The following is a 21,117-nucleotide window of genomic DNA, read 5'->3' on the forward strand; positions in this document are numbered from 1 at the left end:
CCCATGCTCCTGTTCAACTGTGACCAAAACCCCCACGGCTCCTGCCCCCCTGTGCTGTTGGTGGAAAGGAGGGAGGGGTGTGGGGGGGTGGGAAAAAGGAGGTTTTATCAAGGGGTGTATTTTACTTCTCGTTATCTTGCTCTGATTCCGTTAGTAATAAATTCACTTTTTGCCTCTAGTTTGAACCCTCGGAGTGTTTTCTCCTGATCCTTATCTCAACTCATAAACCCTTTGTTAAATCTTCTCTCCTCTGCTCAGCTGTAGCAGGGGAGGATGAGTGAGCAGCTCTAGTGGGTGCCTGGCGTCTGGCCAGTGCCAAATCATGACACCCCATCACGCCACACTCTTTTTAACAGTCTTGAGGACTGGATAGCTGCAGCTAAAAACTGAATCAATCTTCATGTTTATACCACGAGCCTCTCTGGGCTCCAGTCCATTTTCAACACAAACCATTCCTGAGATGCTTCTGTGTGTCTTTCATGTGTCAGTATATTCCTCGGTATTACCTCACTCAGTCTCCCCACATAAGCCTTTGGCATCTCTGTCACCCTCCTGCAAAGGGTTCCTCCTTGCTGTGGAGCTGGTTCCCAGCAATTCACTTGAAGCACTCTGCCTTCTGTACTACAAGTCATGAAACCATCCTTCTCTACTCATCCTCTCTAACTGACCCACAATTTTCTAAATCTCTCTCCATTACCAAACTGTCTCTACCAGAATTGGTTTTCTCTCAGTCATTCCCTTGCTCTGACTAGTCCTGTCAACTTCCTCCATATCCTTGTCGAAATGGAAATCCTCGCCTGTGCACAGTGATCAGCCTACACACAAGAGGGAACCATGAAAGCCCACAGCCTCATCTCCCTTCCCACATGCCATCCAAGGACTGGTAAAGCACCAGCAGCATGGTGTATCCACAGATTCCTATTTTGCCCCTGAGTATTAGCTTTCCAAAGAGAGAGAGAGAACGGAAACAACACAAGGCTTATGGCCACATTCACGTCAAGAGCAGCACTGAAGCAAACATTTCCTTTGACAGATCTCAAGGTGGCCCAGTGGGGATTTGGGGCTAGCCCTCCAGCCCACCCTTTCCTCCAGCACTAACTTGCCCCAAGGCATCAGAATTGCCATGCATGCTTGCAAATGCCTCTCTCTTCCAGGGAGAGGATTGTATGTACACATCCTCTCTCACTGACTGTGCATCCAGATCTGTCTATAGATCTGACATCATGTTTATTTACTTAAAATGAGAATTCCAATTATAGCACCAAATTATTCTGAGGGGGTAACAACAAAGATGCTGCTTTTGGTCCAACATGGATTTATTTCAAAGCGATTTCCACATGCTGCTCAGCGGCAGAAGCTGTAGGATTGTACACCACAAGGCGGGCTGCCAAAAACTGAGCTCTGCTGCAGCTGAGTGCGAGCAGAAGTTCAACATAAACAAAAATAATTGAAAATGAAAACTGGGGGGTAGAGGAAGGGGAGGGAATAGACAGACAAACAGGCAATGCCAACGCTGAGAAGAAAACCCCTAAAATCCACAAAAACATTCTCAGTAAGGAGGGAGAGACCCTCATTTTAAAAAACAGTGCAAAGAAGCATCCCAACATGGGCTTATCTCAACAGTGCTAGGAATTGTGAGAGCCAGTGGATGATTTAGATTCCGCTCAGATGAGCTTTCTTGCATGCTCAGAAAGTGGCCACACACTTTCAGAATGAGGAGCTCAAACATCAGTGTGGCTTAACTGAAGCCCCCTGAAAACGGGACCAGAATTAGTAATATATGTTCTACTGCTTAATTAAAATAACATCATTTAGCTTACAGAGGTAATTGCTTCAAATTAAAAGGAAACTATTAAGTCAGTTTTGCAACTTTGGCTGCTCAGGTGTTTGTTGTGGCCACTCACTGGGAAAAGCCACCGAAGTGTAAGTATAGAGAGACTTCGGAATTATGGATAAAGTAAGAGAATGTAACTTGTGTGGAAAACAGGTGGGGCTTTGCAGACAATTTACTGAGTGTATTTACTTTGACAACATCTGCTATGTTGATCTGTAGTCAACCCAACAAGAAGTGTTTGCTAGAGACTACTCCTTGATGGGATCTGCAGCCACAGCCTGATGAGCGGGCTGGAGCTTCAGCTGCTGGAAAACTGTAGGAAAATATGGAGGACACAGGTTCCATACTGGGACAAAGGGATGATCTGAGGTGGTCACAAAGAACTGAATTCTCTTCAATGCATTCAGGCCAGAAGAAAAACTGCTTTGGTATGCTAAGCACTGCTTTTACCGTTAGTTACTATTTTGGGGAATTGCCACCTCAGCAGAAATTCAATGGAGTTCAGGGGAAGGCACCCAAATAGATGCTATTGTAAATGAGGAGCCCAGTCTGCACGTCAGAAGCACGTGGATAAAAGATCTTAGGTTGTCTTAAGGAAGTGGCAGGAATTTCTCTGAAAATCCTGAAATCTCTGAAAAAAGTGTCAGGTTAATAAAGTTTTATTATTTGCTACCAGTTCCATTTATGATTTAGATAGTGTTTCTCAGCCTCTCTTGCAAACACACTACTGAAATGATCAGAGAAAAAAACCCATGTGCTTACTTCTATGCACACAGAAACAACGTCTGAAAGAAAAACGACCTCACAACGGAAGCATTCCAAGAATAGCCGCAAACATTTGCTGACAATAACTGAAAAAAAATCCCAAATACTTGAGGTAATACTACCTAAGATGAATGGTGGTTTTTTTCTTTACTCCTATCCTCTCATACAAATCCAGTCCAGCTTTACCTTAGTCTAGAAAACACTGGTTAAGAAAAAGTGCTGAAGCTGGTTGATGCTAGGCACCCACAAGAGCTGCTCACTCACTCCCATATGCAGTGGGACAGAGGAGAGAAAATTTAACAAAGGGTTTCATGAGCTGAGATGAGCTAAGGCCTAGAGGAGATTGCTCAATAAACACCATTCAGGCAAATCCAGGCTCAACTGGAGATATAAAGTGAACTTATTACAAACAAAATAAGAGCAGGATTATGAGAAGCCAAATAGCCCTTTAAAAAAACACCTTTCCCCCACCCTTCTCTCCTTCCCAGCCTACCTCCTACCCAAGCAGCTCAAGGAGACAATGGGGCTATGGTCAGTTCATCACCCAAGGCTTCTACCACTGCTTAGCAAGAGGAGTCCTTCGCCTGCTGCACTGTTGGGGTCCCTTCCCACAAGAGACAGCTCTCTGTGAACTTCTCCAAGGTGCTTCCAATCTCATGAGCAACAGCTCCCTGTGAACTGCTGCAGAGTGAGTCTCTCCCAGAGGCAACAGCCCTCCCAAAACTTCTGCAGGGTGGGTCCTTCTTTCCACAGGGTGCAGTCCCCCAGGCACAGGCTGCTCCAGTCTGGAAGCACGGTCCCCTTTCTCCACTGGGTTTTCCCACAGAATCACAGCCCCCTCCGGGCATTCACCTGCTCCAGTGTGGATTCCTCCATGGGCTACAGGTGGATCTCTGCATTCCTGTGGATCCTCAGGGGCACAGCTGCTTCACCATGGTCTGCACCATAGGCAGCAGAGGAACTCAGCTCTGGTGCCTGGAGCACCTCCTGCCCCTCCCTTCTGCACTGACCTTGGTGCCTGCTGTTGCTCTCCTCCCGTGTTCTCACTCTGCTCTTCTCTACCAAACCAAAACTGTGCCCCCACTTTGTTCTGATCTTCTTCATAAATATGTTATCACGGAGTGTTACCATCATCTCTAATTGGCCCAGCCTTGGCCAGCAGCATGTCCATCTTCAGAGCCACCAGGGATTGGCTCTGCTGGACACGAGAAGCTGCTGGGAGCTTCTCACAGAAGCCACCCTCTGTGCCCCCCTCCACTACCCAAAAATGAGTCCATGCAGAACCAGTACAAGTGTAGATAACCATATTACAAAACTTACTGTCAAAAAATTACATAGAAATAAAATCCAGCAACATAATAAGAGAGCTCACTGCAGGAAAGCCTGTCACACCATCTCCCAACAGATCAAGAATTTTGCTCAGCACAAATACAGTAAACAAAAGCTGTAATCTTCCCAGAGGAACAAGCAAAAACAAAACACTTTAAATATGATAACATAAAAACATAAAAGCCAGCATAAAAGTCAATGCCGTGGATACCAGCTAACTCTGACCTCCACATCTAAAAATATATGGAGATAATAAAGGGTCCTTGAGTCAGATAGCAAAAGTTATTAGTCAAGAAAGATGACTGAATTAGGAAGGACTGACAAGATCAGGGCTGTTTATCTGGAAAGAACAACAGGATTAAATAAATATAACAGTATGATGAAAGTTTAATTAAGAAGTATTTTTTTCCTTGCTCTCCTACTACAAAGTCAAACAGAACTAAATCACTTTTCAAATTGACACTTTAAAAAGAACGGGTGGATATAACTTCAGGACTCAATGCCACAAAAATACTAGTGATGGACAGAACCAAGAGGATTCATGGTTCATACACATATAAACTGCAATTGGATATGTATATGAACAGTCTCTGCGGTTCCACTCTAAGCAACAGACAGGAATTAGGAGACCTTCTGTAACAGAGGTATAATTTCCTGACAGTTTAGGGAAGGATTTCATACACCACCTCTGCCGCCTCCTAGTCGCGCTACTGCTGGCTACCGACACCAGCTAGAGGACACACAGATCACTCCAGACACTCCATGTTCTGCTACCAGAACTGTCTGGTGGCAACAGGGTGTGAGCTTCATGACAGATCTTCCACTCAGAAAGCATGTGTGTATCCTTTAAGGGTGTGCCTGTTATCAAGCAGCCTTGATTAGAGCAGTCAAACTTCTGCAGTGAAGGTAAATTTTTGTAATTTCAGTTGCAGTGCTTAATTTTGCGTAGGCAAACTGGTCTCTTCACTTTTTAGTCTTTTTAGTCATCTGAGAGTTCATTTTCCATTCTGTCACTACATCTTCTAGTTTAATGTAAAAGTTATTAATCTTAAGACTTTTTTTTTTTTTTTTTGACACAGCCACCAACTACAGGTAAGAGCAAACTCAAGAACACCTGATTGCATCTTTCTGACACTACTCAAGGAAACTCACAGACCCTCGTTCTAAAGCACAATATGTTTCTTTTCAAGACAGGCTCCCCACAATGTAATACAAATCTTTGTGAAGAGGGCTTTTTTTCCGTCAGTAATGGAAAAGCTGTTAGTCCTTCCAGCATCCCAAATGCCTGTCCATGGCAAAGAGCAAACCAAACATGATGAGGGAATATTTCCTAGCCAGACAAACCAGGTGTGCTTGCAATACACAAGTCAAAGCCCAACTTTGCAAAGGCAAGGTCAGCCAGTGGCTGGTTACCTCCTCTGTCCCTTTCTTCTTAAACTCCATGCTTGCAAATGTGACATTACCCATATGTAGGAAAACCCCGCATTCTTAGGTACAGCTTCAGCTGCTCTTTCATGTTCTAGGCTTGATTGGCCTGGTGCTGCACTATGAGACTATTTCATATTAAATCTATATTTTCATTTGTCCTTAGTAAAGCTGGGGATGATTGACGTTTCAGTCAATCATTGAGAAGTTTTCACAATGCATTAAAAATGTGGCTAAGCACAGGATAAGTGTATTCCCATAACATCTAGGTGACTCCTTAGTTCCAAAATACCAGAAAACTGGAAGGACTTCTGAATGCAACTGTAATGCAAATCTCATTATTAACTACCACTTTACTGAGAAAATATCAACATCTCCCTCCTGAATAACAAGAGCATTTCTAACAACAGTTGTAGTATTTCTTAATGGAGAACCAAATTCACTGGCAATAAAGTCCAGGTTCCCGGAAGAAAATACTCTGTGCTCTCTGTAGACAGACTGGGTTTTTAATGAGCAAGGAAACCACAAAGGGCCTGATCCTAAGCCCACACAAGTCAATGGGATGGCTTCTACTGACTTCAGTGGGCTTTGGAGGGAGATCTGAGGTCCTGATTTTGCATTTGTCGCACTGTCAGCTTCACTGAAAGCCACAGGGAGTTTCAGTGGTAAAGAAGAAAGGTTATGCAAGAACTAATATTATCCTTTCCCCAATACGGATAATTCCCCATTATAACAGAAAAAAGAAAACAAATTGTGAGAATTTCAGATTGTTGTTTTCAAAAAAAAAAAATTCTTGGGATTACAGTCAGGAGGCTCATCTTGTGCCAACCCTGATTGTGAAGAAAGTATGGTGCTCCAAATATATTATAACTTTACCAATATCACTTACAAGTGGCTTGCTGACAGCACATTTTATTTTCAAGTCTACTTTTTTCAGTAATCGTGTTTTCCAGCACCAAGATGGTCTGTTCATGTGGAAACTGGTGGAATGTGTCAGAACAAACTAATACCATGGAATAATAATTTACCATGGATGACAGGTTGCATGGGGCTCTTTAATTTACAATCTGTAACACATTGCTTAAAACACATAACATTTTCCCCCCCTGTATGATATTTTTCTTCTACTGTTGTGCTCTGCAAGACATTACTTCAGTGTACGCCTTCTTTAATGACCTTAATAAATTACTTGTAAGCTTCGAGGGTAAGGACACAATTCTTCAATTAAAACTAATAGCCATAATTGCAGCATCTCTCTAAGGTGCTGCTGCTCTCTGTTGGCTGTACACAATGGAAACACAGCTGGGGTCAACGAAAAAGTGCTCTTCAGGACCGAACACAGCATTTCCTCCATTTGATAGTCTGACCAGCCACAGATTTTAGCTCTTGCCCATCAAACTTGCAGCAGCTTGGCTACTTGGTTATCACAGAATGTGTGCACACACATTATTTCCCTGTGGATGCTTCCTTTTATTCCTAATTACAATGAAAATGAGTTCCACAGTACCCAGTGATTTCAGTGGAAGCCACTAACATGTAGAAGCCCTGAAAATAAGGACTCATTTTATAAAGCCAAACCCAGGAATATCTGCATTAAAGACACTAAGACAAAATGTGTCTACATGACACAATTAAACACTTGGCTCTGTATAATTGAGCCTAGCCACTGACTTCAAGAAAAACTTGAAAGTATCTGCTGCACCATCCTAGCTGAGCTTCACTTGCCAATGCATATTCCATCTCCTCAACACAACTGAAGCAATGTTCTGACCTAAACTGTTAAATTCTATTGTGACTTGTCAGATGGGTCACTTAATACCTCAGTCGATGTGTCGCTGGCCCACAGGATGAGTGGTGGCAATATCTCAGCTGAGAACCATGAGTCCTTCATATACCAAGGTAAGAAAAAAACCCCACAAACCTACATTAAACAGTCTTCATCTATCTCCTTTCTGGTGTTCATTCACAAAGAATGAAGAGTAATTCATTTCCTACTATTCATATGTCCCACATGTGTACTAATAGGCATGAAAATAGTAAACATAAATCTTTCTTCATCCTAGAATAATTTTTAAAAGGCACCCTTCCCTTACATTCTGTGTGATGCCTGATAAATAATAGATCAGTTGTATGGTGTTAGTTTTAATATTACTGTGTATCAGACAGCATTTGAGAGAAGTAGGGCAGAAACCCGAATTCTGAAAGAATTTGGTATGGCAGCAGGTCACCATCCAGAATGTATTTTTTTCAGCTGAGGTCCCATCTCTATAATATACAGACCTTATGGGGCATGCGGACCATGAATTTCCCTTCAATTTACCCAATGACAAGATGTGGCTGCAATTTTTAAAATGAATTATTTAAAATTAACTGGTAGGTAAAATAAATTGTCCATTGAGCACAAAACAAGGAAAATTCCTATGATCTGCTTCAGAAATCATGACCTTTTTTTTTGTTCTGAAATTAAAGAAACCTTGTTTCCTCAGCCTAAATGCTGACATTTTCCAGTATGGAGATAAGACAACCTTTGAGCTACCATAATGCTTTGATTCAGCTTAAGAAATTCTTCCTAGCTATAGGGCTTTATTTATTACTACAAAAACTATGTTCTGGATCCATAAAATATAAAACTAGGATTAATTATTTAGTGCTGTATCCATCACTCTTCCATGCAGTACAAAGAAGCACATAAGGACATTTTCCTCCCATCTCCTATGCTGGCAGCTTCATAGAATGTATGTTTAGCTGAATCTAGTCTAAGAATTAGGGGCCAGGCCACCCTGTTGACCCACTCTACGGTTCTGAGAAGGCCTTGTGGTGGGCGCAAACACGTGCAGGCACCACACACATGCAATTCCCAACACACAGAGGACAGTGATGTCCTTCATCACCCCAAGGAAAGTGTGCTGTGGCTGCCTTGGTACTGCGGCCGCTTTCCATGGCTATGAAGACTGTTGTAGAGAGCCGTCTCCACCTTCCCTTGCAGATCTCAGCAAGAATTCCAGAGAATCTGAGAGAGCTCAGGATGTGCTACAGATGTGCTGTTTCTCCACACTGCTCGGACACTGCAGAAAACAAACGTACCATACTTGCACACTAACATTCATCTAAAATCTGATTTAGGAGGAGAGGGACAAAAGTTGCATGAAGGATACATGTACTGCTTAAAGAAAAAACTACTTTCAGGTACACACTTGACACCCAGCCAGAATGCATTTCTGTCCCTCATCTATACACCTTTGCAGGGATTCTAAGCCTGCAGTGTGTCATCCATCACTGGTGGCCTTGACAGGGACTGCTCCACCTTGACCTCCTAGACTGTCCTGTGGGAGAACAAATGGGGCAGGGATAGAGACCAAGATAAGAGGGGAAGGGTATGGAATCCCACCCTCAGACAGACAGCAGAGCAGAGCCATGAGCGTCCCAGCAGCAGCAGACAGTCAGAGCACAGGCAGAGAAAACTATTTCAGTGAGTAGAGAGGGACAATACCCACCATCTAACAAATGTGATTACAAAAGCTTTGCCTCTCTGGCATATATCCATCGCAATGCTTCTCAAACTCGAGTATACTGACAATGGCAGACTAGGAAAAACAGTCTGCACAGAAGTGGCCTCCACCTCTGTTCTACAGGGTCAGCAATCACCAGGATTTCTCTGAACTCAGAAGCACTCATGAGCCTATTGCTATCCCTTGTGCATCCTGTGGCAGCTGACTCCTTTAGCCATTTTTCACCGTCACACTGCTTGTCAATAAATCACCGTGCTAATTCCTGTGACACATCCTGCGAAGTGCTCTGGGAATTGTGGCAAAGATTTCTGGGCTGCATCCGAGAACTGGTGGTGAATGGCTGACTTCAGGTTGACATGATGAAGAAAGGTTAAGCTCTTCAGCTGAGCAGCCTCTTAGAAATGATTCATTGTGATTCCAGCTATCCCTTTTCTATATAGCAACTCTATCCTCTGCATCTGCCTGAACGCGTAAGGGTCTTGACGCTTGTCTTCTGTGATGCTCACATACTTAAGTTTTCCTCTCTTCTCATTACCTGTGAAGGGTGATCACATTTCCTATGGAGTATCACCAGTGATACATCACACTTCAAGGCTGTGTTTCCCCCCACCCTCTAATGGGAGCCTGTGGTTGCTTTGTCCTTTTCCTGTCTTGAATACCAATCCTCCCACAAGCCTGTGTGTTAGCCACCAGCCTCCCACCAAAGAATAATGGGACTCCTACTGACGCTCGTTAATAGTAAATTATTTTCAGTTGGTAAAGACAATCCTCTCGGTGAAGACTCTGGAGAGCCCGGGATGCTACAGCAGAACACTGTCTGCCCCGCAATTGATTTGAATACAGTGGTTTGAAGGAAACCTCAGACTTCAATAGGAACCCATTAAGAACAGCTATTTGCACGGGGCCTTTCTGTACACTGAGGACACTAAAGAAAGTAGAATCTTTCTATCATGATCAGCTGGTTATTCTTTTTTTTCCTTCCCCAATTAGATGGTCTTCAAATAAACACCATTGGCATCAGAGATCTGAATTAGCAGTCACAAGCTGTGTAAAAGACTGAAGTCACAGAACCCACTTGATTTTTGTATAACGCAAGAAACTTGGTTGCTTTTTTTTGGTTTTTTTCCTTTTTTTTTTTTTTTTTTTTTTTTTTTTCCCTTTGGTTGCTTTTTCTACAGCAAAGACTTCCCTGCTCCTCTTCTCATTCCTCTCATAGTTCTTCATGACACTTGGATTTGGACAGGGAACTGCTATCTGGGGAACCCTTAAAGCAACTCAAATGAATTAAGTACCTGAATCCACATGGGAATTCAAAAGGCCAAGCAGTTAAAAACCTTTGAAAAGGGTGCTTAACAAAATAGGCAGACAGATTCCAAGTCTACACATATACAGATAACAAATACAGCACTAGAAAGGTCTGCTTCCGTATCAAACAATACTTTCTGGCTTGTGCTATTGAAGTGCATGCTCATTTTTGCTGTTTCTGACTTCACCCTATTTTGTACTACAAAAGAGCTGGAACAAGGATGTTTGAAATTCGGAATTTCTAAAATATCTGAAAGTTTTTTTCTAAATAAATATATGTGCATATTTACTCAATTAATTCTCTGTATTCGTTTCAGTCAGGAATGCTTTTGATGGAGAAAAAAAGGAAGAATTACAAGATTTTCAGTTCCGTTTCCTCAAAAAAAGAGAATACCCAAAACAACAAACCCTAGCAGATGGGTACTCTGAGCTCCATGAACATCCTTGTCACTGTGCAGAATATCTGGGAAAGCTAAACTCCAACAGTCTCAGTTCTGGCAGGGAGCAGCAGGGCATCAGGACTGCTATAAAGCAGGGAGTGCAAGATCTGCTGAAGCAATCAGCATGGCAGGGTTACCTTGGAGTCACTGACATGGAGCACAACTCCTGGCTCCTTTAAATTTCCTTTAGGCAGTCGGGGTGAAAACCTTATCACCTGAGAGCTTATCTCAGCTCTGCTGGGACACAAACAGAACCCATATGTCTTCATAATGCACCTCTTTCTGAGCAGCCCAGTGTTTACTCTAAATTAATTTGGCCAGAAAGACCCTGACCGCCTCCAAGCAGGGACTGCTGTGGGAATGGAGCTGCTATTTCTACACAGCTGCTTTTCCAAGGGAAAAAAGGCAGTGAAGAGGAAGAGCCTGAAGAGTTGCTGGGGCCACTCTGACTGTGAATCAAGCAAACAGCACTGCCTGCTGGGTCAGTCTGGAGCACAGGAAATGCCTGATACACACATAAACCAGGAGTAAAATGCACCCAAACTCCACTACGCACGCATCTCTTAAGCTGAAGCCTATGAGGCAAAAGAATCATAAAATTATAATTAAATGGTTTGGATTGGAAGGAACCTTAAATATTATCTAATTCCCAACCACCTGCCATGGGCAGGGACACCTTCCACTAGACCAGGTTGCTCAAAGCCCCATAATACCTGGGCCTGAATACTTCCAGGAATGGTGTAAAGATATGGTTATTAAAATTATTAGAGAGATGCTTCTGCCTGAATTAAGGAGCAAACAACACCATATGCTATAGTCAATAGTACAAATTTTTAGTTAACTGTAAATGTGAGGGAGAGACAAATAGGAAAGAGGGGGGAGAAAGAGATTAACAATCAAAAAAAAAAAAAATAAAAATCACCACAGTGGATGCTGATGGCATCCCGTTGGTCCTCTTCTTCTGATCTTCTCAGAGGTGGAGAAGCCCACAAAATATAGAGTCTAGTGGCTTTATATTCACTCAGGTTCAGGTGGGAACACCCAGGTACCTCCCCTGGAGTGATGAGTTTTACACTGGATGATGCAATATTTTGGATCAGGGGACACTTTAGGAGTGTTTGATGGTTTATGATACCTTCTAAGACATTACAGGAGTTATGGCACAACAGCAGGAACGAATACAAGCTATGTGTGAATGTCCTGATACTACTCCAGAAGGAATTTTTCACAGCTGAGCCACTTGCATAGGAATGTTGGGATGATAAAATGGATTATCCTGCTTCCAAAGATTTGCCTCATATCAGCCTCTTCCTTTATCTGGTTCAACAGCCAGCTGTAGCCTCTGGTGATGGGCTTACACATCCCCTCTGCACTTGGGCAAAATGGTCATTGTTGGAGTCATTAACCATTAACAGCCCAGTCTCTCAGAACAGGGCACCCACAACTTCTCTGGGCAACCTGTTTCAGTGTCTCACCACCCTCATAGCAAAGAATTTCTTTTTAATCTAAACCTAGCCTCTGTCAGTTTAAAGCCATTCCCCCTTGTCCTGTCACTACAAGAAATCCCTCTCCAGCTCTCCGGGAGGTCCCCGCTAGATATTGAAATGTGATTTAAGGTTTTCCTAGGGTCTTCAGTTCTCCAGGCTGAACAACCCCAACCCTCTCAGCCTGTCTTTGTAGGAGAGGTGCTCCAGCCCTTTGAGCATCTTTGTGGCCCTGCTCTGGACTTGCTTCAACAGATTTACGTCTTTCTTATGTTGGGCTGGATGCAGCACTCCAGGTGAGATCTCACATGGGCAGAATAGAGAGGCAGAATCCCTTCCCTCTCTGCTAGCCATGCTGCTTTGGATGCAGCCCAGGATACAATTGGCTTTCTGGGCTGCAAGTGCATGTGCCATGTGACGTGGAGCTTCTCATCAACCAACACCCAAATCTTTCTCCACAGGGCTGCTCCCAAGCCATTCTCTGCTCAGCCTGTATTTGTGCTTGGCATTGCTCCAACAATGCCAAGACAACCTTGCCATCAGCATGACTGCAGCAGGAAGGACAGAAAAGGTTCTTATTTTCAAGAAAAAACAGGTGACATTGATCCTGTTTGGGACAAGAGAGGGACAAGGGAGAAGAAGATTGACTGGGAATACTACTGTAGTGTTTTAACTAGCCACTATGTGGCTATGCTCTACTGTGACTGCTGAAGATAGGCTCAGAAGTGAATGAGAATCCTCTGACCAAGCCTCCCATGAACAATTAATCTATTTCAAAAATATTAGAGTCTTACATTCATGAAGGGGGAAAAATTCAGAGCTGGAGAACATTGTTCATTAATTGAAAACCAATCCTCTGCTAGCTCCTGTCAAAAGCAGCTTCTGGGATGTTTTTTTTCTGCAGTGAAGCTGCTGCTGGGATTTTGCCAGTTCAGCAGTTAATGGTAATCTCAAAGAATCCCTCAGCAAATTGTAAAGTGCTTGGGCTGAAGAACAACAAGGTGTTTGGGGACTGACTTGATTGTTTTAATTTGTGTAATACTAGCAGCAAGCAGCACTTAAGAATTATTCTGCTTAATTCACCTATTCCAGAAGCAAGACAAAACCAAGCCAGCTTTAATGAATAAACCAGACCTAAAAGTATTTGAGTTTATCCCCATGCAGATAAGGAAAAGTTCAAAATTCGGCATCTGGAAAGTGATGCTCTTACATTGTATTTTCTGTATACAAACAAGAAGCTAGGGGCATGCATTGACACAACACAGCAGTCAATAGGATCTGACTCTCTGCTGCCAGATCTGTTCCTATTACTGTTTGGAAAAGAAGAGACACAGGTCATCTGAGTACTCCCAAAGTCTCTAAAGATTGTGCCACACTGCACCTACCTTCCTCCTTCACAGCAGCCAATACAGTTCCTCTCACTTCATTTAACAGACTTTGAGAAATGTGCAGATCTCGCCCCAGAAGTGTGCAAGTAATTGACTGAAAGGCAAGAATAAATCCTTTCTTACCTATTCCCCACTTATATTTTTAACAGCATAGCCATCAAAATGCAGCAAATCAATTTTCCCCCCTTACTGTCTCCACTCTGCCTTTTCAGAATATTTTTAGTTGCTCTGATTAAAAATTTACCTCCTAAGTACGACTGAGGACACAGTGCATGTCTTGATTACAATTCTGCATAACTTTTTCAGCCTACCTATGCATCTTCCTTGCAAAGGAAGATGTGAAGCCATATCTTTCCTTACTTTCCTTATCTTTCTAACAGAACAGAAATATTAGTAACTAACTTTGAAAGAAAAAAATGAAACAATCTCACAGCAAAATGCAGAAAATACATTTTCAGAATGAAGATGTGAGGCCATCACATGTGATGGGATTACACAAGATACCTTACACACGAGAAACATAGCATGCTAAGCTGAGAAACACATTTGCGGGTCTTGCCCAAAGCAGAGATAAACAACCTCAGCATTTCTGTATTCTGTCTTTGGAGCTGCATTGTAGGGGACAGGCGCTCACCCCTGGACTGTCACCTCTCTGTCCTCTTCATCAGGGACAACGTGGGTCACAGATGTCTTGTGCCACTTCTATCACTTGTGTGATAGAAGACTCCTACCATGTGTGATTAACCAGTACTTCCTCTATTACTTTGTCCAGATATGCTTTAATTACCATCCCTGAAATTCTACTTTCCCTGAAAAAATGTGTGCAGCCACAGTACTTGTCTGTGCTTACCAAAATATAGGACTGTATGAATGAAAGAATGTAAGTCCTTCTTCCTGGGATTCTCTCCACAGCAGCAGTTTTGATTTGCTTATTCATAGCAGGCAGAGACCTTTCTACCTTTTGACTGTTATTCAGCCACCCTTTCTTTTTTCCCATGACATCTGTTTCCCATCCAAAGCTGGAGAAATCTTGACCACTGAAAAAGAGATTACTTTCTGATTTAATTTCTGAAGGTCATTCACACTAATTAGGCAGCTTAGACAAGTTGAGGAGTAAAAGGCCTAAACTTAAAGATATGGAGGATAAAGCAGCCATTGCAAAAAGTAAGGGAAACATCCCTTTCTTTTGTTCTTTTAGTATCAATATAGTCCAAAACATTCTTTTTTTTTTTTTTTTTTTTTGGGAATGTTTGTTCACTAAAATGTTCCGGGGGGAAAATGTCAGCTACAAATCCTCACTCATCATGTATTTGCACAGCAACACTTAAAGGTCCTTAAAGATCCCCAAGGATTTGAAAGAAATAATTCAGTCAGGTAGCAGAAACAGTGCCACTGCCTTCCAGTGTCTGGTTACACGGCTCATGCAGCATCTGACAACTCCAGTCAAGTCACAGTGAGCACACTTCACACATCATGCATGGAGAAATATATTCCACCATCCAAATGTATGAAAGCATAACTGTTTGAAGCTAATGCATCAAGCAAAAATAGCTGCAATATACAGGATGGACTGTGGAAAATGTTTTGCAAAGACACACTTCTTCTCTGCTTGTCTTACAGATGGCCTGCTCCTGCTCTTGCCAAAACCACCACAGCTTCACTCAGCTTCCTTGGCACTTAGAAAAGTCACAACTTTTCCCTCACATATGCTGGCTGATTCTTTATATACCTGAGTAACAGGTGTGTAACAGCCATGTTTTGCATTATTCATCTTGGATGAAGTTAAACCCTGACTGTGTGACACAGCACACATTACTCAGTTTACCTCAAGGTTGTGTTTTGATTTTGCTCAGTTAAGTTTACCTAAGACACGTTTAGGCTGGAACAGTTCTTAATTACTCCAGCACAGAAACTTGGCATTCTCCGAAATTTGTGCTTTTCAGCAGTGAGACTCCTTTTTGCTGTATCTTTAAATTGCCTGTGCTTCCCTAAAAGTTGTCTCAATATTATCACCTTACAAAGCTTATAGTAAAGATTTACTTGATTTCAGGCATCTCTTCCTCGCTTAAACAATTACTTGGGCCATGCTTTTTCCTGCCCCCCACTTTCCTTTCACCTGCAGTGAAATACATTTTCACAGCATAACTGCAATGTACTGGAGAATGGGTATCAGTCCAAAGCCCAGTGAGATCTTGAAAGGTTTCTTTCTGAACCGCAGACAAGGCAGCTATGCAGTTTTACACAGAGATCCTCTATAAAGGATCTTAAAGACCTCTTTTTTGTGTTATAAATTAGCTTTATTTGTATAATATTTTCTATTTTCAGATCTTTATAGTCCTATAATTAAGAAAAGTAGTTTAAGAAGGAAAATAAGACTACCAAATGTCCTAATTCCTCATGAAACTGGTGTTTTTTTAAAAATAATCTGAATTTTAAATTCTACAAGTGATTAACTACAAGCATAAACTTATTAAGCGGCTTGTAGGTAAGTAACATTCAGAACAGCATCACTGCAGCTTTTCCAATCTAGACACTTTTCTCCCATCCTCCACAACAGATTCACTAAAAATTCAAGATAATGATTACAAGGACCTAGATCTGTAACATACAGATCCATAGCAACGCTGAGGATCTCTTATGTTAATTTATGTGCCCAGAGGCTTTTCTGTAACACTGAATTAAAGAAGCCACTGTATCATTCCCATAACAAGATGATTATCTAGGAATTAAGACTAAATAGAAAACTCTTTTCAAAACATCAGTCTTCCAAGGCCTTTAAAAATCAAACAAAATTACTTACTCATATCATCAGTTCTCAAAAGTTAAATATCTACACACATTCTGCTCTAAAAAGAAAGAGCAAAGTAACCATTATGTTTTAGTCTTCATTCATGATTCCTTTTTAATGCAGTAGATAATCTCATTGGAATTACTGATTTTTAATGGGACATTCGAAAAGATTTCTCTTACTCTTGCTGCAGGGGAAAAAACCAAGAGGACTACAACATCACTTATCAACAATCCATTAGTGTCACCTCTCAAATTCCTCAGATACAAAGGTGAGAAATTTTTCCTCCTTATAGTGTCAAAACGTTTTTGGTTGCTTGCTGAGTGAGGTTCAAATGGTTTTAGAGAGCAAAACTAGTAAAGGTCCTAAGCACTGTGTGACAATTCTCTGTGAGCAATCAACCTTCCCATCTATTTGCAGAAGTCACAGAGGGAATCAGTGGTGTATTCCTTGAGGAGAAACAACTGTCATCCCTGGAATATGTTCTGGATGTGTCAAAGCATACCAAAGGAGAAAACACACGTAGTAGAAACCCGGAGTAGAGAGTCCTGTCCCTACCTCACCACTCTACAAGTATGGAAGACAATATTCTCAGCAAAGAAGAGGAGCATGACCTGTGAGTCGAGCCAAGACTGATGCAGTGCTGCTGGCAGGCTGTCACAGCCTGTGTGGATTTCCCCAGTAAGATGCTGAGAGTAATCACAGAATAATACCGCCACTGTTTGAGGAAGCAGGGAACAAGATTTCTCCAAACTTTCAGACTTGTAAGAGCTGCTTGTGCTACACATAGGATTTTTCCCTGAGATGATGTAACAATGAAGATACTTGCTGGTTTGGTATCACTGAGGAGAATGTAGACAAAAAGCGGCAATGAGCACAGAGATATTAGACATACAATAAATTTTCAGCATGAATGAATGGAAGGACCAGTTCCAGAAAGGGGTTCAACAACCCAGTTTTTACAAAAACATGTTGATTGTACTGTATCAGAGCCATCATGATAGAAGAGAGCAGGATCTGTGTGCAGACCCTTCAGTGTCTATGTATTTGTGGTAACTGATACTACAGTGCACTCCAAGTGGCAATAACAAGTCATCCATACCTGCAATAAACTAGCAAGTTCTCAATTTCCCTGAAAGATGTAGTCCGTTCTTTACAATGAAAAGTACTCATTATCTTACCCTAACCTGTACTCCTCTTCCACACACACCATCTTGAATAAAGGGTTAAGATCATTTTGCATGATTTGCATGTGAGAAAGACTCAAGAATTATGACTCAAAGCTTTAAGATGCCCACACAAATTTCATTTCCATTTCTGTTTCTTCACATAGCACTAACAGTCTCATATAATACTACACAAACAGGGTAAAAAGGAAAAAAAATCCTTGAAAAATAAAAATCCATTGAAACACCATGAACACTAGGCCACAGAACAATCTATTCATGTGGCCTGCAAATTCAAAAGAACAACAGGTTTAATACTTGGATGTAGAAAGAACAAAATAAAAAATCTATAGGTGTTGGAGAACAACATGAAGCATTTTTCTGTCATCTTCAAAAAAGGCTTACTATCTGCCTTCCTACAGCACTTGAAAACGTCTCAAGACAAATTATTTCAAACCTCTGTTTTAGAAAGCTAGATAGCCAGCAGCTTTTCTACTTCTTGATTTGGAAACAGCAAATTGAAAAACAGTACATATGTAATAGCTGACACTTGTCTGGTTATGAGGCAACTGCTATTACCAGTTGGACAAATACCCTGTGCACTCCCTGGTCATGTCAATGCTGCTATACCCATATGGTGTTCTGAAACCTGAGAGATTGTTCAACAGCATATAAATAAGTGTCAGAAAGAAAGGAACAAGGTCTTGGGGTTTTTTTTCCTCCCAGCTGAACACTAACAATAGCATTCTGCAGCAAACCATTATTAGCACTGATGCTATAGTAAAGGTCTACTAGTGTGCAGGACTAGAAGAAGGAGGGAGGAGAACAAGAAGACAAACATCAGTCACTTAGCAAAAAGCAGGACTAGAATGTCAGACACACTGTGGATAGCAGTGTCACGCACTGCCAGACTTATTGAGGAAGGCAGCCGTTCACTGTTGCAGTCAAAACCTGAGCACAAGGCATTGAGGTAGTCTGAATATCAGAAGCCCAGTATTAGTGGAAAACTGAAAAATAGGTACTGTTTCTTTTATGTAAAAAGTTGTGGGGTTTTTTTGCTGCTGGAAGGTTTTGGAGCTAAAAAATTAAATGTGCAAATATTGTGAGAATCAAGAACTTCCTGGTATACAAAACTAAAATACTCACAAAATATTTACACTGTGACCACAGGAAAAAAGATGCTTAAATTTTTACTTACTTTGGATGGGCAAATTCATCCAGCAGGACAACCTTTTCTATCAAGTCTCCACCAATGGTTCGAACCAAATCATAGAAATCATTCTCGGAGTACGTATCAGAAGGCAGCCAAAAGGAGATGTCATTGATCAAAGGCGGGTATCTGCTGAGTGGCTGAAAGAAATAAAAAAGCATACCTTTATACGTGGTTGGACTTGATAACTTTATCTACAACTGTTCTGAACTTACATAACACACAAAGTACACAGTTTAGAGGCTTTCTGAAATGCTCTTTGAAGTGCAAACTGACCTCATAAACAATTGAGGCAGAAGATTTTTACTAGGAAATGTCTTTTAAAGATCCCCTTATAACAACTTTGATTTATTCATTCAGAAGGAAAAACTTGTTTTGTTTGCTAAAATCAGTGTTTATGACCCTGAACACACTTTTGCAACAGAGCTGTTTAGAGGGAAGAGATAATGTAAGGTGGTTTTTCACTGGGTAGAATTGCACTTCTTAAAAGGATTTTTCAGACTTTTTGCAGATTCAAAACTTTTTATCACATTCAGGTATAAAATTTATATGTATTTTATAGGATTCGCATATTACACAACATATTTATTATTTTTACTGTCAATTTTTTAACAAAGCCTTATAAATAGGTACCTTCTTATTAAAATGTTATAATAAGAAACACACTTTGGTTTAAAAAGAGGGATCATTTCACTTTCTAGTGGTTTTTATAGACATCCAAACATCTACAACAACAAAAAAGGTATGGCTGTTAACATAATTATTCCTTCCACAAGTACCACAACAGGCTTTTAAACATAAAGGGGCATCTTTGCTGTACTCATAAAGTGGGCAGACAGTGTAACTTGTTATTTGTAAAAACAGGAAGAGAAAGAGAAATGAAACCAGACAATTAACTTTGCAGTTTTGATGAAATTTCCCAGGACTCTGTGGGTTTCAGATCTCACCTTTGGTGAGATATTTCTCCCTTTGAAGAAGAGAAAATGGTAACATTCTCCTTTCATGACCTTGAGGTTATACAATATCTTACTTCTGTCTTGCATTAATTCCCTGCAGTTGAAAAAAGTACTTTTGCACAAGATTGTTGGAGTCTGCAGGAGAAAACATCTATTTTATTATTTTGTTTATATGTACAAGAGATCCCATGTGTACACCTTGGTCTATACAATGTAATATCTCACTCAAAAATGTATTCCATGGTTGGGAATCTTTTATGATGGAGCAGTGGAAATGTAAATGAGTACCTGCTAAAGCAATAATCCCGTTAATAAGGCAAGTTTACAGCATTCTGATTTACTCAAATACTGTTCTGTAGAGTGTAAACTAGTCAATAAATATCTGATAAGGAACACAGTGCAAGTTTTAAATTAATAACCCCCCCAGCAAATAAAATTTTGAATCGCTAATGATTATTGAACTTGTTAAAGGAATAAACTTGTCAAATGAATTCATATCCTGTACATCAAATTAAAAAAAGGAAACTTGCACACCAAATTCATTGTAAAAGAGCTTTTGATAAAACACTAATGAATGAAATGCAGATGTCTCTGCCACACAAAAGTCGCAGCTGCAAATGCTGGAGATACTCCTCAGACAACAACTTGATACATGTGTTAGTTTAAATAAAGTTATAATCCTGTAGTAGACCCTTATACTCTCACCTCACTCCTTTCTACCACTTTACACTGCCTTACTTCAGGAATATACTGAACATGCTTCAAATCCTGGCGGGACTAATACAAAACTCACTGAACTCACAGCTCAAGACATTTAATCATTCAACCAGAAGATGTGGCTCATGAGCCTTAGCATGATGAGGCACCTACTTTCATTCACACAGGTAAAAAGACAACAAACGAAAAATAATTTCATGTTCAGGTAACTCAGAAATGTCCTGTGCTGGTTTTGGCAAGAATTAATTGTCTTCACAGTGACCAGTGTGAGGCTGTGTTTTGGATTCGTGCAGAACACAGGGTTCACAACAGAGATGCTTTCGCTATTCCTGCACAGTATTTGCACATAACCAAAGCCTTTTCTGCTTTCCATACTGCCACACTGGCAAGAAAGCTGGGGAATCTGGGAGGAGAGACAGCTGGGACAGGTTGCCCCAAGTGATCAAAGGAATATCCCAGACCATTTGACATCCTGTTCAGTATACAAAGTGGGAAGAAGAATAGGAGAGGGGGGATGCGTGGAGTGATGGTGTTTGTTTTCCCAGGTAGCCATTACATGTGAGGGGGCCCTGCTCCTCTGGAGATGGCCTGCCCATGGGAAGCAGGGAATTAATTTCTTGTGTGTGAAGCCTTTTTTCTTCAGTGCCACCAGTGTGCATACAGAATTGTTGTAATTTTGTGTGCGTATGCATGCGTGAGTTACAAAGACTGAAATGCTTAAAATATAACATAAGCATAACTCTTTATTATTAGCTACTAATCTTTTCTCAGAGCCTTGTAATACAGAAAAATCTTTTATGG

The 21,117-nt window shown here is 41.2% G+C and overlaps 1 protein-coding gene across 3 annotated transcripts in view; it reads right to left on the reverse strand.

Moving 5' to 3' along the window:
- Positions 1-21,117, reverse strand: part of FARS2 (phenylalanyl-tRNA synthetase 2, mitochondrial) — a 228,812-nt gene that overhangs the window by 57,145 nt on the left and 150,550 nt on the right. For all 3 annotated transcript variants that reach the window (XM_066325126.1, XM_066325116.1, XM_066325135.1), the window contains one exon: positions 18,632-18,783. In XM_066325126.1, the coding sequence (XP_066181223.1) occupies positions 18,632-18,783 (152 nt within the window). The remainder of the gene's footprint in view (positions 1-18,631; positions 18,784-21,117) is intronic.

The sequence above is a fragment of the Sylvia atricapilla genome, chromosome 1, assembly GCF_009819655.1.
Source record: "Sylvia atricapilla isolate bSylAtr1 chromosome 1, bSylAtr1.pri, whole genome shotgun sequence".
In the NCBI taxonomy this organism is placed as follows: Eukaryota; Metazoa; Chordata; class Aves; order Passeriformes; family Sylviidae; genus Sylvia; species Sylvia atricapilla.